An 18,389-nucleotide genomic window follows, 5' to 3' on the forward strand; every position below is an offset into this window, starting at 1 on the left:
CTCGTTGTAGGACTTAAGTTCTCACTGAGTATAGAGGTTTTACTGTATGCAGTTTATCTGTTCACTTGTAAAACATGTTTTGCCCATTGGTGCCTGGTTTTTGTTATGTCATAAATTCATAATACCATGATGTCTTATTAGGTGCTAAGGTGCACGTGTCCTGCCCAGTTGATGCCTATATGTTCCCTTGTTTCCAAACTGTGCACTTCACCAGCAGTAATGCAAGGGCATTTGTACAATAAAATGTCTTAATGTGTGTTCATTATGTGTGGCTTATGATTAGAGCCTGAAGTTTTCGGGAAATATTTTTTTCTAAATTCGGGGAGTAAAAATCTGGTAAATAAACATGTGCTCTAAATTCATGCAAATTCGGGTGGGAAAACTTCCAGCACGCTAAATTCGGGGAGAAATCGGGCTCAGTTACTCAAACTGGTTCGGTACAAATGGTGATGTAACTGTGTCCGTTGCCAAACAGGCTAGTGTCCATTCCTACAGACGTCTCAGTCAGGGCAATTTGCCGGATAAAAATCTGGTTTCACCCTAAAGAGTGAACCTTCAATTCGGGAGCAAATTTGGGGGAGAATCGGGTAAAACCCTAAAACTTCAGGCTCTACTTATGATGTGCTGAGCTTCCAATCGCAAGAGAATTGCTGCATCTCACGTCTCACAATTCAACTGTTGGTGCCATAACAGCAATACTGCGGGAGCATTGGGGGTTGACGCGACAAAAATCTCGTTCAACGGATGCACACACACACACAACATGGTATAATGAAACGGATGGTCATTTGATGCTCACAGCAGTTTTGGGTCTGTGGACAGAATACAATTTCTGTGTACGTGTGCAGGGCACATCGGCCGTACAGTTCTGCTTTGGGGCAGTGTGGAGGCTGTTGCTGACCCTTCCTCCATCTGTACTATCCATAGAGGAATTGGCAACAGGCAATGCTATGCTCGACTTGCCTCACATTCTTCATGCTATTCTGTGGGTTTCCAGAATCGGCGATCAGAGCTTCTTTGTGTGGATACGGGTATGTTTGTTCATCCTCTATGCACTTTCCTACCCTGTACATATTACTTGTGCGCTAAAAGTAAACATTTCTTTTTGGGCAAAATAAATACAAATCGCTTCTTAACGAGAGTGCACAGAATTTATGTTACATGTGTTTTGGGATTTGAATTCACTGAATTGGTAGCATTGCTTGGCCCTGTGATGAGAATGTCCCTGTGTGTCGGTTGGCAGATGATTGGCTAACAGATGGTTGATTCATCTGGCTGAAGTGACTGAAGCGATGTTGTTAGTGAGTGTTGGAGTATATGCAACAAGATGACGGCTGTGTTGTACCATTACTTTTCCTGGTTCAGAGAAGCAACTTCTTACAGTCTGTGAATATACAAAATGGGTCCACAGTCTCAGTGGATACAAGACTACAACAGAAAGTTGCATTGAACTAAAGTAGAAATATAAAAGCAGGCATAGCAACTCTGCATTGCCTTCAATTTTGTGTTTAGTAATTTTGCTTGCAAATGTTTAAAAAGGATTTCATTCTCTGTGTAAGAGACCAAAGTTTCATAACTTATCACACCACTGTTGAGGGGTAGTTGCTATTAGCAGGTGCTGTTGCAGTTGTGGTGAACAGTAATATGAACAACCTTGTCATATTATGTAACTGAGATTTGTCATGCATATCTTTAGGACTGCCTGGTAAAACAGGGCCTCATCACACACAAGGCAGAGTCCCTTTTGCATCAGGTATCAAAAAATGCGGGACAGCTGCTGTTTGACGTACGAATGTTCAAGCAACTTGTGAGCAAACAGGTGAGTACCACTTGTCTTCTGGTACATTGAGTAGCTCGCTTGTGCTCAGCCCCACATGATCTGAAAAAATAACAACGTTAGTAGATTAAAATCCTCGATAGGCGGATATGCTCCGTAGAATGTGCACTTGATTCTTGAGAAGACAAGCAAATCTTCTTCTGTGAATACACAATGTGGTCGCCACCATATTACCTGGCAAGCACATATGCACACTGGAAGAAGCAATTCAATGCGAAATGACTGCATGATTTTCGAGGCTTTCTTTATCTTCTGTTGACCATAATTTCAGTCGTTGCGGAACCGCACTACTGCACAAATTTTAGGACGTTTAAATGTAGCTTTCATTCTGATGCGCTTGCTGGTAACTCTGTTGTACGCAGCTGGCTCAAGGCCCCGAGGACCTCTCTGGTGTCGTGGCAAAGGACAGACTTCCTCGCATGATGGATTTGTTTGTCCTGGAAGCACTCATCGCCAAAGTCCAGGTGTCACTGGATGAATGTCTGCTCAAACCATCTGTGAGTGCGTCTAGTACTGAGAGCCACTGCGCCGCAGCTGAATATTCGTATGACACAAAATATGATTGACCAACTGTGTTTCTTTGCAGAACGAAAATCCAAGCAGGGAAGTGAAAGACCTATCCCGGGAAATTTTTCCCATCTTACTCCAGCTTGTACGACTCTACAGCACACTTATTCAGTACGTGATAACGGTTTTGTTAATGCTTGCAGCACAATAAGTCTTTGCCAAAATCTCCAGTTGCTAGACTACCCTCTTGAATCATTCCACGGCACATGCCGCGCTCCCAGATTGTATTTTTGTGGTGCATCCCACCACAAATAATAATAATAAAAAAATCGTGGGAAAAAATTGAATGCTCAATGTTTGCTGAACGTGATGAAAAGTAATCAGTCTGACGCTAGTATACAGCTAGGCTTATACAAGATATACAGGATATACGGGAAAGTAATCGATACACATAATCAATACGGGGTGTTTGCTCTAACGTGTCAAGAAATTATTTGGACAGTCGTCGAAAAAGCCACAGATTGGTGGGGGACAAATGCACGCGAATAAAAGTACATGATTGTCACAGAGTTTAATGGTGATGACAGATAAACATGTCTCTATAAGATTTATGAGTAATGAAACATTTATTCTGCTGCCTTGACCTTGTGTTTGGGTGCCTCGAGCGTTTTCTTATGAGCACCTCGAACACACTTCATATGGGAGACTGATTAATGCCCATAACAACAGAAGCCTGTACATTGATAACATACTGGCATGGCATCGAAACCAAGAGCATATTGGTCAGTGAGGATCTTCTAATTCACTTTACATTCATTTTCTAGCTGGAGCATCCTTCACCAGGCATCAGAACTGTGCTCGACTCCTTGGTCACCCACGACGCTGAAGGCTCTTGACACTGTACTGCGCATGACGTCCAGACGCAGTGCGCAGGTGACAGTGACGGCCACTACCGTCGTGTCTCTCTTGCCACCACAGCTGGAATCCATACTTGATGCGTGGACGGCAATCACTGTGAACGTCTGCTCTTGGGTTAGTGTTTGTAACCTTTCATACCAGTCCTTTAAAAAAAAGAGAGAAAACCGTGCATCTTTCAAGCTGCTCAAACAGCAACCTTTCTCTAGTACAAGATGAATACGAATGTTGAGAAAAAAGTGCCATTGCATGTCAATTTGATTGAGCCATTCGCCCTTCACTGATGAAGTGTGATTGGCTCTAAATAAGTATACCACATACACACATTAATGCAATCAATGGAGAGGACAAATGAGAAATGGATGGAGAATGGCGGTGGTGCACTGAAAGAATTATGAGTGCTAATTATGAGCACTAATATTATTAAAATAATGATGAGCGCTATTGTGAGCCCACTACGGCACATCCCTTAAAATGATGTAGTTCGAAACGATTCGGGTGATTGAACTGAAACGATTGTTAAGGTGAAATTGGATGATTGCACCTATGCCACTCATCGAACAACGTCATTTGTTGCCCTGATGCATGACAGCGTCTTCTTTCATTTTTCAGAGGACTGACTTTGCCAATGACAACCTGCCTTCTGAGAGCTTCATTGCCTCAGTGCAATCATCACACTTTGCGCCTTTGTCATGTACGTGTTCTCTTACGAAATCGTGCATAGCAGTAGGGAATACCCTTGACTGTTAAGGTCCGCACTTTTAATTTATTACTTTTATCTCTGTATAGCAAATACTACATTTTCCATCAATCCGAGTCTCAAAAGAATCCTGCAGTGCATCGTCCGCTTTGCACGTGACGTCTTCCTGTAAGTCCTACTTTGGTTCCTTAATCCTGCATTCCTGCATGAAAATTTATTATCTGTCGTAAATGTGTAACACCCAAGTCATGCAGTGGGTTTTAACGAGAGGGTTTCAGAAACTCTGCACTCTTATATCCGTGTAATGAATATGAATATATTGAATATGAATATGAATGAAAATATATTGAATATATAATATATGAATGTATTGAATATGTGGTTGCATCATGTTTATAGAGCCTGAAGTTTTCGGGTTTTACCCGATTCTTCCCCGAATTTGCACCCTGAATTGAAGGTAGACTCTTTAGGGTGAAGCCCGATTTTTTACCCGGCACATTCCCCCCACTGGGATGTCTGTAGGAACGCACTTACTTGTTGGGCAGCAAATGCAGTTGCATCAGTGTTTGTACCAAACCACTACAGTTAATTTGAGCAACTGAGCCCGATTTCTCCCCGAATTAAGCATACGAATTTGCATTTATTTATTTAATGCGAACGAATTATTTATTAAATAAAATTTAATTAAATATTTATTTAATTTTATTTAGTTAATTTACTTGCATAATGAATTTAGTGCACATGTCTATTTACCCGATTTTTACCCCCCGATTTTTAGAAAAAAATATTTCCCGAAAACTTCAGGCTCTAATCACACTGTCTTTGTTCTCTTTCTGCCTAGCTCAGTTTTAGCCCTTTTTCTTTGGTGTGATCCTCTGTTGAAAGTCTATCTAGCTTGAAAATATCTCTCCTGAAGGCACTGTTCATGACATTAGAATAGACTTATGGGAGCGGTCAGCTTTTAGGCTTGAACTGACATCGAAGCAAATAATTTTTCCACATGCTTCTTCTTGCATGATAGGTGGTCTTCTGAAGAGAAATTTGCCACAGACCTGGTCAGTACCATGCTGCCACTGCTGCTGGATGCCACGACAGAGTCGTTGGCTGACTTCGTAAGTTTCTGCAATCTTAAGCTCATCATTTAATTTTCAGTTCACAATTTCTTTGTGTAAAACTTGTACGAAACATGCTGCAGGTGACGCTGGCACTTGAAGGTAGCATTGGCTCTCCAGACACTGATGAATTTTCGCAGCACATATATGAAGAGATGTTGAAGCATGCGTATGACCTGCTTATAGGCTACTCCAAACAGGAGAGGTGAGTGATCAAAATTAGTGGAACGCGCTTGGTTCCTAGAGCGTCTAGAAGGCAATGCTGCGCATCAGCGCACTACCTTAGCTAGTTTCCATAGTTTCCTGTTGATGCTTGCAAGTGAAGTTTATCCATTGGTTGGGTCAAACAGACAGGATGTGATGCTGAGGTGCTGAGAACACACTTTGTAGCTATTGGAATTTGATGGAGTGTTTTGGATCAATACAGTATGACAGCTTGTCTCTAAGCGTGGGAAAGGCGTAAAGCATGGGGAGGAAACCATGTAGAAACGGGTTCTGCAGGGTTTAACGCTAAAACACAAGGTCCTACGTATGATTAGAGCCTGAAGGTGATTTGGGAAATATTTTTTTCTAAATTCAGGGAGTAAAAATCGGGTAAATAAACGTGCTCTAAATTCATGCAAATTCGGGTGGAAAAACTTTCAGTACGCTAAATTTGGGAAGAAATCTTTATCAGTTACCCAAACTAACTGAACTGGTTTGGTACAAATGGTGATGTAACTGCGTTTGCTGCCAAACAAGTTGGTGTGCATTCCTACAGACGTCTCAGTGGGGGCAATTTGCCGGGTAAAACTCTGGTTTCACCCTAAAGAGGAAACCTTCAATTCGGGGTGCAAATTCCGGGAAGAATCGCATTAAACCCTAAAACTTCAGGCTCTACGTATGATGGAGGAGTTGTGGTGATATGGTATATTTGTCTTCTCCCTGCAGCGGGATAGACGAAAACATGCTACTGGAATGCCTGAAGTTCATGGAAGGTCTCCTCGACAAACAGCCGGGCAAAAAGGCCCTGGAAAAATTCTTTGCGGAGAGAGGTGAACAAACATTCTTCGCTTTCGACGTCTTTTTTTTTTTTTGCAAAAAAAAAGTCTGGCAAGGTTGCCGTTGTTTCTATTCCGAAGACGATAGCATAGAGTCTCTTCCCCCTGTTTAGATATCTGGGACCTCTTGCTGTCTGCTGTGCATGGAAACCTGAGCCCGGCGTACGGGACACGAGTCCTTAAATTCTTCAGCAAGCTCTTCATGCAAAGTGAGTTTTTCGTGTCATTGTGTATCAGTGCTCCTTTTTTTTACAATTTATCAACCTAGAATAGACACACTACATAATTAGGGCCTGACTTTTTAGGGTTAAACCCGTATCCGCCCGATATTTACCCCCCAAACGAAATCTGTAAAATTTGGGTTTAACCTGAATCTACCCGAAAACATCCGGGTCGCGTGGCACACTCATAAGCGTGCATTAAAATAAAGTTTGATAACATTGCTAAACATTAGTTCCATTTTAAGACAAATTTTTATGAAACAAAAAAAAAATCACCCGAATACACCCGAATTCCTGATGACAGTATATGCCGTAACGGGATTTAACCCGAATACACCCGAATTTTCAAATTAAAAATATCACCCGATATTTACCCCCCGAATTTGGCCAAAAATAAAACCCAAAAAAGTCGGGCCCTATACATAATTAGAGCCTGAAGTTTTAGGGTTTAACTCGTTTCTTTCCCTGTGTTTGCACCTGTAATGTTTGTGGTTATCTTCAACCGCATAGTGATTGGGTCATGCATTTACTTTGTGGGTGCAGTTGAAAAAAATCCTGGAGATGCCATCCTGGAGAAACTCAACGTGAGTTTGAGCAAAATGTCCAAGCTGAAAGAGTTGGATACAGAAGCCCTAGAAGGCTGGCTTACCAAGGTGGTCGTTGGAAAGGGACAGCAGGTAAGAGACAGCTGATCTTTTTAAGATTTGACTTCTCACAATATGACGCCTTAATGTGCCTTCCTACAGAACGATGAGGCTGGCAACATACAGGAAAACAGGCTGCTGCTACAAAATCTTACCTCCTATATTGTAAAAGACAACAGGTACTCCTTTCATACTTTTTTTTTTCTTTTTCCCAATGTGTTTATACATAAGTGTGGTTGCAGGTATAATGACAGAATGCATGCGTCTGTATATATATTATGGAAAGCAGTAAAATCCTGATGACAGAAATTTCAGGAAACCATTTCATTAGCTTTCCTACTTCCTTTTTCACATATGCATTATCTGTCTCCCTGTGGAAACACTCTTACAATGTTTACAATGGCTACATTATTGTTGTTGTTTCTATAATTTATAGAAACAACAGCTAAAGAAATGTGATTTACAAAAAACTGTTGCTGATTGCTGTTGCTGAACATCACAAGCTGTGACGCTACTTGCTTTTAGCGAGCTGTCAACTGAAGTTGCTCAAGCTTTCATGAAAGCTCTCATTGCACTGGGTTCACGCATCCCCTGGGAGTCCGATGGGCTGGACTTCTGGGACATGATGGGTGTCATGGCAACGTTAGCTGCTGCTGGATCTGGAAAGGGACACCTGCAGCTGTTTGTGGCTGCAACAGAGTGGCTTGAGAAAAGGTTAGTACATATTTTTTTTAATTATAATTTCTTTTTTTTAGCCCGGTCTTGTAGTATTTTTTCTTTTGCGTTTGAAAATGTGTTTGTAGTTAAGTTGATCTCAAGTTGATCTCTCTTAAGTCTCTCTCACCTCGAGGAAAGATTGACTTTGTCCCACTTATGCGCAGCCTTACAATTATGTGCCAGCCTTTCCTTCTGTATTCCACAGCCACGAGATAGAGACACATGAGTCACTGCTGCTGATAAGGCATTGTTCCTGAATCTGGTGGCTATTTACTTGAACTGTTTCATGTGTGTGCTGATTGACTGCCAAACACTAAAAAAATTCTGCACTGAACAAGGACAGAGTGTTAGTGGAATATCCCAAGTGTGAAGTGTACAGGCTTGTTTATTTATTTATTTATACTACTAACCTACAAGGCCTATTTTGGCTATTTGGTGATCAAGGCTAATTTTGGATATTGTATCTGCATTTATTTATTTGAGGGATCTGAAAAGGAAATGGACATGGCGAAGATCTTGAGCGCAGTAAATGATGCTGTGTAAAAATATTGATAGATATCAAGTAAAGTTTGTTACAGTGCCACAACGCTTTTTTTTTTCTGAGTAACAAGATCCAGTGTTCATGTTCTTCTACCTTTGAGATCTATTGTATTATATTATAGAGTATTATACGCCCCGCTTCCCGCGATTAGTCTCTTCATCGCTCTGGGTAACTTCTATCTCTTCAGTGCTTTGACTGGGCAGCACTGGCATGAACTGACACTACAGTTACTTACTGTGTTCTTGTTCATGCAGCGGCAGGCATTTCTTCTGTCCTTCCAACGTAAAGTATGAATGCCCCGTATTTAATACTCGCAATGCCTTTCCAGCATTGGCTGCATTGCCATAAAGGATGTCCTCGAAAAGCTTGAAGAAAATGCTGTTGAAGGAAAGGTCAGAATCTGTACTTTTTCCTTTTCTGAGTGCCCTCCTCCTTTATTACGTGCATGTGGTGACACCATTGATTTGATTGATTGTTTTATTTTGATTTTATTGATTTGCAGCATCAGGCACTCATGGAATCGACGTGTCACCTGCTGTCATACATTGCCGACGTCGTTGGAGCTCTGAAACTACTGGCAGATCGGTACGCATGGAACAACATTTATCAGTCTCTGTTTTGTCTACTTTTATTTTTATTTTTTTCATCTGTACCTGTACATGACAAGCACCCCACAATTCTCAACAGTTCAACAAGCCAGGGCAGAAGTGGCGCTGTGAGTCCCCCATGCGACGGTGACCTCCAGCATCCCGAAGCCGACTCGGATTGGGCAGACGAGATGGGTCCCGATGATGAAGAATCCGGAGGGGAAGACTCGGTGAGTCCGCAGGGCTCATTTGAAGACGTCCTTTTGCTGCAAAGCACATGGTCTGAGTTCTCCCCACTCGGTGTACAGTTGCTGTATGTTACCATACTGCGTTTGCAGTATGTGGAGCTCATTGGATCACCTTTGTGTGTGCTAATTTTGGAATATGAATGGTCATGCAGTCTTCTGTTTTGTGCAAACTGCAATTTCATGCAGTTAAATGGTCACGCGATACTATGTTTTTGCTTTATTTTCCAGGATGAAGACTCGCTGTGCAACAAGCTTTGCACTTTTACCATGACCCAGAAGGAGTTCATGAACCAGCACTGGTAAATATGTTTTCTTATGGGAGGGATTTGTTATCAATAAATATGTTTTGATGAAGTTTTATGCCTTCACTTTTAATAGGGAGGAAATGTAATGAGTATGCAAGCACTTGCTTCTCAAATACTGCTTGAATATGGAATTACTGTATTTCGCACTGAAGTTACCCAATGATGGTGACATCACAGTGAATGGCTCTGTCAGTGAGGGGTGTTAGATGAGATCACATGCTTATGAGTATCATCAAATATGGCTGGGGCTTTCACTCCTCTGGCATCAGGGCCCATTGCAGAAGCGTTTTGAAAGGTTTCCTCCATGACTACACCGACTATGTCTCGTAGAAAAATAATTTTTGTTTTCCTCAATACCCTAGTGTGCAGTAAAATATGTGCACGATGAAATCAGCCACATATTAAAGTGCCACAACTACTGTAATGCCATTAATTTTGGTCTGCATCATTGTTTTCTAACTTCCGCCTATTTTATCTTAATGCTCTAGCAATGTGACGTTACTTATCAATATTTGAGGTCTTTCTGTAACACTATTCTTTTCAGATTTGATTTGTGATGTGTCTTCAATGACCCTAGTCTTTATTAATGGAGTATGTGTTGCTGATTTGCAGGTATCACTGCCACACATGTCGTATGGTGGATGGTGTAGGTGTGTGCACCATCTGTGCCAAGGTGTGCCACAAGGATCATGATGTGACGTATGCCAAGTTTGGCTCCTTCTTCTGTGACTGTGGTGCTAAGGATGATGGAACCTGTCAGGTAGATTCCCGCTTTCTATTTTGGCATATTCCTCACTCATTTTCTAGGTGCGTGCGAATATTCGGAAATTTAAATACAAATCTACTTACAGCAATTTTGAAATTTTATTCTGTGTAGGGCTCAGTTGTTGGCATCGCTATTCTGCAATTGATTTTTGTGCATTCAAGGACGTGTGCATTAGAGTCGTTAAATAAGCTTCGCTTCAGAGTAGCAACACCTAGGTCGACAGGTGAGCAGGGATGCCATCTTGTTTCCTATCCACACAAGCACCATCCCCGGTTGAGGGATTATCTATGTATTGTCCAACAGACTATCCAGAAGAGGTCAATGTGAGTTCAAGGCTGTCATGGTATCTACCGTGGTGAGCTTCTTGCGTTTTGAAGGGCGATCGATACGTGGCATCGTTAGTGCTGTGAGGTGACGCTAGCAGGGCAAACAAAATGGTCTCTTCCCGCATCTCCTGCTTGCCTGGAATTCGGTGTCTGTACTCTGAAGCGAAGCTTATTTAGTGACTCTAGTGTGCATTACACATAGAGCGTGAAGTTTTTGGGAAATATTTTTTTCTAAATTCGGGGGGTAAAAATCGGGTAAATAAACATGTGCACTAAATTCATGCGAATTCGGGTGAAAAAAACTTCTAGTACGCTAAATTCGGGGAGAAATCGGGCGGCTCAGTTATTCAAACTAACGGTAGCGGTTTCGTACAAACGGTGATGTAACTGCATTTTACTGCCAAACAAGTAAGTTAGTGCATTCCTACAGACGTCCCAGTGAGGGCAATTTGTCGGGTAAAAATCGGGTTTCACCCTAAAGAGGCAACCTCGGCAATTCGGGGTGCAAATTCGGGGAAGAGTCAGGTAAAACCCTAAAACTTCAGGCTCTGTTCATACTGTCTCCATCTCTGTTAGGCACTGGTGAAAAGAAACCCCCAGTCATCGTCTGAAGGGGTGGCTGCTGCATCCAATGCAGCCTTCTCTCTTCCAACGGAGAACGTGCTTCCCAGCTCCCTCCGTAGGAGGGCTTCTTCTCCAGTTCAGGGTACCGGGGCCGCCTTCCCCGATGCACGCGCCACGCAGTCGGCGACTATCGTGCCGATGGACTTTAAGAGGGTCTCGGAGGAGAACCTGAAGAACAGGCAACAGCTCTCAAAAAAGCTAGAGGTGAGAAGTGACAGTGGACGCTCAAATTTTATCCACAGAAGGTAGCACTGCCCAGAGCCTAGCGGCTGCCGTACCCTTCAATTTGGAACTTCCTTTTCAAAACGAAAAGCTGTCGCTTCGCTTCGTTTCCGAGGTTGCTGCACGTTCTGTGTCGAGTAGCACCGTAATGTCTTGCTCTGCGTTGCTTGTTGGGTGATACACGCCTGTTTCCTTTACAGGCATTCAGTGAGAATCTCATCTCTCTCACGGTAAGCAGTTTCTTACGTCCACCTGTGAGACTGAGCGTGATATCTGCCTCTCAATTTATTCTGCAACCCATTAACTTCTAATTGAGTATGAATGAACAGCACTGCCATGCTTTTTTTTTTCTCTCTCTCTCTCTGTATATTAGAGGAATTGGGATGTTTTGAAAATTACATGGATTTGTAGATTGAAATCAATATTATTTATTTATTTCGTTTTATTTATTTTTAAAAGCTGATGGTAGTTAACTGGTTCTTGCAATTATGAAGCCACTTCTGCCTCTCAGCTTTTTTTTCTTGGAGGATATGAGGGTCTGTGGTTAAGGTAATTGTAGGTAGCAACTCGTAAAGGAGACTCAACACGCTGCTGAAACTGTGCGCGTTGTGCCGTCTATGTTGTTGTATTCAGTATGAATCTATGGGGGGGGGGCTATCGAGCACAGCTATAGTGTCACATGATCTGTGCGTGTGGTTTCCAGTAATTAAGAATTTACATTATTCCTGGGGATTCATGCTTTTGAAGTCTTAGTCTGACTTCTTCTGACCCCTTCTTCTTCTTCCCCCTTTGAAGACTTCCAGCAACCTTGCCAACAGTGTGCTGAGTATGGTGCAGTCACTGATGCCGGCAATAATCCAGACCTGCAATCGCAATTCTCCCATTGGAAGTTCTGCAAGGGCGCAAAAGGCCCTGTCCGACCTTCACAGTCTGGACAAGACCTTTGACCATGTGGACCAGCTCATGGTATGAGTTCCACTCACTTTCTACTACAGTCCCGCGTTTTCTGGCATGCCGGAGTAAAGTGGGATGATACTTCATCAACTTGTATGTGCTTCCTGTCTATGTTGGACTAACTCCAACTTTGCCACTCAACTAAAACTTTTGTGTGTTTGTCACATATTGATTAAAGTACAAGTGTGGTTCTACTGTGGAAGGTTGAAAGAATATCTCTGCTTGATGACAGGTACCAACTCTGGGCTCCCAGGAAGGCGCCTTTGAAAACGTGCGGATGAATTACTCTGGGGAACAAGGTCAGACAATCAGACAGCTACTCAGCGCGCACATGATTAGACGAGTGGCGATGTGTTGTCTTGCATCAACACATGGGAAGAGACAGCATCTTGCTGTTAGCCACGAGAAGGGAAAGGTATGAGCTGCTTTACTCTGTGGTGGGTCGAGTGGACCTGGCTGTTTTAATCGGTTCTCTACTATGAACCGCAATACATGATGTAGTGAATTGCGTGAAGTGCGTCAGTGGCAATAGGTGTAACACCCAAATTGAGAATTTATAAAAATGTGTCTGAGAGCAGAAATTGGGTCTCATGTGGTAACATGCTTTCGTTCTCCCAGGAATACTGTAAAAGTGGTTAATTTTGCAGTCTCAATAATTCGTGAAATCGCGAGGGAGCGCGTTTCGGGAATATTTTGCGGGACCTTAATTTCGCAGATTCACGTGCAAGCGGAAATCGCGGGGGATCGGGGGTTCATGACACTGCCGACAATAACCAACAAGAATTAGCCGGCTTCTACATACCGGCTGGCTTATGGAGGCATACTGTGAACTCAAATCCCATAACAATGACATACGTGCTGGTTTTGTGAAAGCAGGTATCTGCATGCCAAGTGGTACACCATGCGAATAAACTACCGATGTTGAAGTGGCGTTTCAATTATAGAAATGTTTGACAAGAACAAAGTGTGAGAATAAAGGTCGTCAAGTAAGTCGATTTGTCTTTGTGGAGCTTATATCGCAAATTCCAGTGCCCATACTTTTTCATTCCCGCTACCCATATTTCGCGGAACCATAATTTTGCTAAAAAAAAGTTCGATCGCGAAATTCACGAAAATGTATACTTTTACAGTACTACGAGAGCCATTTACTTGCGGCTTTACATTGCAAGACAACTGTGATCACATCGGTGGTCAGTCTGTGGATTAATTTTGTCCACCGAAGGGTTCTTATAATGGGCGCCGAAATCTCGGCACACGCCACACCGTATTTCACGTCCATCACAGAAGATGGCGTGTCTAAGCAAATTGTACCCCGCACTAAGTTGCTGGTGTCCTTGGCTGGTTTAGAACCTGCAGCTTTGGGTTAAAATTGATGAAGCAGCGTGTTACTATGAATCTAGCTTAGACATTCCAGGTTGTTGTGATTTAGCTTCTATATTTCTTCGTCTATCCTCTTAGATCACACTTCTTCAGCTCTCTGCGTTACTGAAGCAGGCAGACTCAAGCAAGCGGAAACTTACAATTACGGTACAGGCTTTAGCTGATATTTAACGCTCTTAGTGTGTTTTAATGCGAGATTTCCTTTAATGTCTCTCGCTCGTGATTTTCTCTATTCAGAGGTTGGCGTCAGCCCCGGTGCCGTTTACTGTGCTGTCCATTGCTGGAAATCCGTGCAATGAAGACTACCTTGCAGTATGTGGGCTTAGGGTAGGTGCTTAATTATTTGCTTAAAAAGTCTTTCTGGACTACTGTGAGGTACTCCATTGATTTGTCTAACACTGTTGTTGCACAGGACTGTCACATACTCACGTTCAGCAGCAGCGGCTCTGTGTCTGAACACTTGGTGCTGCACCCTCAGTTGGAGACCGGTAACTACATTATCAAGGTACGTGCTCCAATACCAGCAGGTCTCATATGTATACATTTTGTACTGTTGATTAATGTGTAGTCACCGGCCGATTTTTCTAGGAACCCAAGGAGCCATAGAATCGGTTGGAATGATCAGACGGTCCGAATTTTTAGTCTTGCAAAAATTTGCTTTTCCTCAGGAAAGTTGTCTATGCTATGCATGTCTGCCTCACAGCAGATTATGACGATTCCTGGACTTCTTGCTACTGTAGCATTTTAGGGCCCTGTGCCTTAGGGCTTTTGCAGTTTTCTCTGTTTCAGAATACGGCATAGAATGCTGCTGCACTGTATATTTACTGTTGGTACTGAATCAGCCGCCTTATCATTGCTTTGCAGGCAATATGGCTTCCGGGATCTCAGACAGAGTTAGCAGTGGTGACTGCAGACTTTGTAAAGATATACGACCTCTCTGTGGATGCCCTAAGTGCTCAATTCTACTTTCTGTTGCCAACGGGACGAGTGCGAGACTGCTGCTTTGTCTTCTCGGAAGATGGGCAACGTCACCTGCTTCTCATGTCGTCTGCTGGCCATGTGTACTTCCAGCCCCTTGAGGAAGAGAGTTCTGCGAAGCATGGCCCCTTCTATGTCACCAGTATACTTGATGTTCGCCATCCTGATATCAAGGTGATACACTGATATCAATGATTGAGTGTACAGATTCATTCTCGCTTACATTGAAATACAGCAATACAAAAATGCATCACCACCCCAGGGGTGCATGCTGGACATTTCAGCAGCACCACCACCACAACAACCACCACCACCATCACCACCACCACAACAACCGCTACAACCACCACAACCACCAACACAACCACCAACACAACAAACACCACAACAAACACCACAACAAACACCACAACAAACACCACAACAAACACAACAAACACCACAACAAACACCACAGCCACCACCACAGCCACCACCACAGCCACCACCACAGCCACCACCACAGCCACCACCACAGCCACCACCACAACCACCACCACAACCACCACCACAACCACCACCACAACCACCACCACAACAACCACCACAACAACCACCACAACAACCACCACAACAACCACCACAACAACCACCACAACAACCACCACAACAACCACCACAACAACCACCACAACAACCACCACAACAACCACCACAGCAACCACCACAGCAACCACCACAACAACAACAACAATCATATCAGGACACGAGCATTCGACCACTCAAGAACAGCATCTTGTTCCCTATTGTTCTCGTAGAAATACCTCTCGCTACGTCCCACTCCTACTGTCATATTTCGTACTTCACGATATTCGCTTAATTAATTCTCAAATAAATCTGAACTCTAATACATTGCTCTGTCATATGTTGTCCAGGACTCCGTAGGCACAGTAGCTGGTGGAGGTGTCTCCATCTACTACTCACATGTGCTGCAGCTCCTCTTCTTCAGTTATGCCAACGGAAAGAGCTTCATGGCATCCCTGCCACAGATGACCTCCGAACTGCATGACCCAGTGCTAATTCAAGTAAAGGCCGCAACCGCCGCAGCCAATACCACACCAGCGTCGTCCACAACAGCTGCTGCAGCGGCCACCAGCAATGGCAACTCGAATGCAACCAATGCTGGTGCATCTACCAGCGCAACCTCATCCGCCGGTGGTAGCGGAGGATCCAGCAAGCCAACACCACAGCCGTTGTGCCAGTGGTCAGAGGTGCCAAACCATCCAGGATTGGTCCTTGCACTGATGCAGTTTTCCAACAACCCACTAGTCCTCATGGTTAAACCTGGTTCTGTCATGATTCAGGTTAGAATTTTTAAGTTGTTTATCTTGTTTCTTAAAAGGTGTACTATCCATAACTTAAAAACCCGAGACTAGGGGACAAAAAAACGACAAACACAGACAAGGTCTCGGGTTTTTAAGTTATGGATCTATACCACCAGCTCGCTTGCTACCTCTCTATCCTCTCGTTAGGTGTACCATGTTTTCGTGTGTGAACCACAGCCTATTCATTAAGATGCACCAGGTAGTTACTCTGTGGGATATCCTAGAGTCACTAAATAAGCTACGCTTCAGAGTATCGACACTGAGCCTCCATGTTGTTTCGGATGACCTCCAGCGCCATCCATTTAGCGCTCTTCGACGTGTTGTCTTCTTCCACTACTGAACTTCATCTTCATCTATTTCTACTGCCAAAATAGAGGTGGGGCTGGAGGTCATCGGAAACAACATGGCGGCTGTTTTTGCCTCAGTGTCGTTACTCTGAAGCGTAGCTTATTTAGTGACTCTAGGATATCCATAGGATGTAATCATTGATATTTATTGACACTAGGCCATGGTTTCCATGGAATAATCGGGATAAGTCGTATTATATGCCTGTAAATAGCACTTTCACATTCACTTTCACGTAATGCAACCTTCACCTATTCTAACAAAGTTTTGTACGGTTTGAGTCAAGACCATTTATAGTCACATTTATAGTCACAGGGGCGGTGCAACGTCGTGAATTCAGGTCCCCTTCCATCCCCCACTGCCACTACCAATTCATGCTCGGGTCCCAAAAATGCAGAGGAAAGGGGTTATGGCATTTGATTCGTATGCGGCACCTGAGATAACACTTTGCCGCCTCACTTCCATGGGAATTTTGCACCCCCTTCACAAATTCAGGGGATCTACAGTAACTCCTGTAACCCCCCCCCCCCCCCCCATTTCCGCCACCTCTGCTCACATCACACATGTATTATTTACTTGCATAACATAGATGGCTTTTCACTCAAAAGTGTAGCAACATTCATAGGTGCCGTAATTTCAGAAGGATGAGAGCTTGATGCGAACTCGAGACAATACACATTCACTGTCGATTTCATCATCACGACCAGCACTTCAGTTTGGCCAATTTTACGGCCCCTAGAAGTCGGAAAAATTGATTGGCGATTGGATTACGTGTGTGACACCTAAGCAAGTTTACCGACTACTGCAGGAAATCAAGCTCCTAACAGCCAAATCGAAAATCACTGACCTGGTAGCAATTCGCCATCCGACATCTAGTGGAGAAATGAGGACTACAATGATCCTGCTTTGTGAGGATGGCAGTCTGCGCATCTACATGGCAAGTCCCGACCAGACGGGCTACTGGTTGAGGCCCGCATTCCAGCCGACTGTACCCGGCAGTGCATCCAGCGCACCCTCTCAGGCGAGACCCCCACGGAAGAAAAAGGCTGCACGAGTCCGAGGGTCCGTGACGACTGCCACAAGTGTTTCCTTTCCTGTGGACTTCTTTGAACACTGTTCTCTACAGCAAGATGTAGAGTTTGGGGGCAACGACCTGCTGCAGATTTACAATACACAGCAGGTGAGCATAATGGGTTATTTTTAGAGCCTGAAGTTTTCAGGAAATATTTTTTCCCTAAATTCGGGGGGTAAAAATCGGGTAAATAAACGTGTGCACTAAATTCGTGCGAATTCGGGCGAAAAAAACTTCCAGTACGCTAAATTCTTGGAGAAATCGGGCTCAGTTACTCAAACTGACTGTACAGGTTTGGTACAAACGGTGATGTAACTGCATTTTTCTTCAAACAAATCAAACAAATAAGTTAGTGCATTCCTACAGACATCCCAGTGAGGGCAATTTGTCGGGCAAAAATCGGGTTTCACCCTAAAGAGGCAACCTTCAATTCAGGGTGCAAATTCGGGGAAGAATCAGGTAAAACCCTAAAACTTCAGGCTCTAGTTATTTTTGACCTGTTTGGGGTTTTGTTTTAATGCTGAAGAAGTATATTGCACTTTGAACTTTTCTTATCACACTTCTTCATATATGGCATCTTGCACAACCATACTTAGGATCGCACGATGTATTTGAAAAGTTTTACATAGAAACTGATTTTTGCTCGCAGAATGTCAGAAGTACATAGCACGCAACTGCACATCAGTACATTGATATGCAATAAGTAACCATTTACAGGCAGCGAAGTGTTGTACATATTTCTGTTGTTCCGCAAAATGTGTTAACATTTTGTCCTCTGAGGCTGTTGCCTGCCCTAGTGTGACATGCTTTCCATTGTGATCAGTTGATCAGTGGTCGGCTCATCTCATCTTTTCGTGATCTCGTGCACCTGCCAGAGGATCACTGGAATCCCCTCTAAGTTGCCTCCCAAGTTATTGAGACTTTGTTGAGATGTGTAGAAGACTTGTGTGTGCATGTGATGTGTGGTTGTCTCTCAAACTCCTG

At 43.4% G+C, this 18,389-nt stretch overlaps 1 protein-coding gene across 1 annotated transcript in view; it reads left to right on the forward strand.

Annotated features, from left to right (window-relative positions):
* LOC135368723 (E3 ubiquitin-protein ligase UBR4-like) overlaps nt 1-18,389 on the forward strand; it is a 62,559-nt gene that overhangs the window by 15,107 nt on the left and 29,063 nt on the right. The window contains exons 23-51 of the mRNA XM_064602190.1: nt 849-1,031; nt 1,697-1,819; nt 2,200-2,334; nt 2,424-2,515; nt 3,169-3,376; nt 3,872-3,953; nt 4,049-4,127; nt 4,981-5,071; nt 5,155-5,276; nt 6,002-6,105; nt 6,225-6,320; nt 6,876-7,009; nt 7,079-7,155; nt 7,502-7,690; nt 8,563-8,626; nt 8,737-8,819; nt 8,922-9,051; nt 9,298-9,368; nt 9,987-10,134; nt 11,043-11,294; nt 11,513-11,542; nt 12,108-12,278; nt 12,499-12,681; nt 13,725-13,793; nt 13,884-13,973; nt 14,059-14,151; nt 14,511-14,798; nt 15,539-15,967; nt 17,142-17,513. Coding sequence (XP_064458260.1) covers nt 849-1,031; nt 1,697-1,819; nt 2,200-2,334; nt 2,424-2,515; nt 3,169-3,376; nt 3,872-3,953; nt 4,049-4,127; nt 4,981-5,071; nt 5,155-5,276; nt 6,002-6,105; nt 6,225-6,320; nt 6,876-7,009; nt 7,079-7,155; nt 7,502-7,690; nt 8,563-8,626; nt 8,737-8,819; nt 8,922-9,051; nt 9,298-9,368; nt 9,987-10,134; nt 11,043-11,294; nt 11,513-11,542; nt 12,108-12,278; nt 12,499-12,681; nt 13,725-13,793; nt 13,884-13,973; nt 14,059-14,151; nt 14,511-14,798; nt 15,539-15,967; nt 17,142-17,513 — 4,188 coding nt within the window. The remainder of the gene's footprint in view (nt 1-848; nt 1,032-1,696; nt 1,820-2,199; nt 2,335-2,423; nt 2,516-3,168; nt 3,377-3,871; nt 3,954-4,048; nt 4,128-4,980; nt 5,072-5,154; nt 5,277-6,001; nt 6,106-6,224; nt 6,321-6,875; nt 7,010-7,078; nt 7,156-7,501; nt 7,691-8,562; nt 8,627-8,736; nt 8,820-8,921; nt 9,052-9,297; nt 9,369-9,986; nt 10,135-11,042; nt 11,295-11,512; nt 11,543-12,107; nt 12,279-12,498; nt 12,682-13,724; nt 13,794-13,883; nt 13,974-14,058; nt 14,152-14,510; nt 14,799-15,538; nt 15,968-17,141; nt 17,514-18,389) is intronic.

The sequence above is a fragment of the Ornithodoros turicata genome, chromosome 9, assembly GCF_037126465.1.
Source record: "Ornithodoros turicata isolate Travis chromosome 9, ASM3712646v1, whole genome shotgun sequence".
NCBI lineage: Eukaryota > Metazoa > Arthropoda > Arachnida > Ixodida > Argasidae > Ornithodoros > Ornithodoros turicata.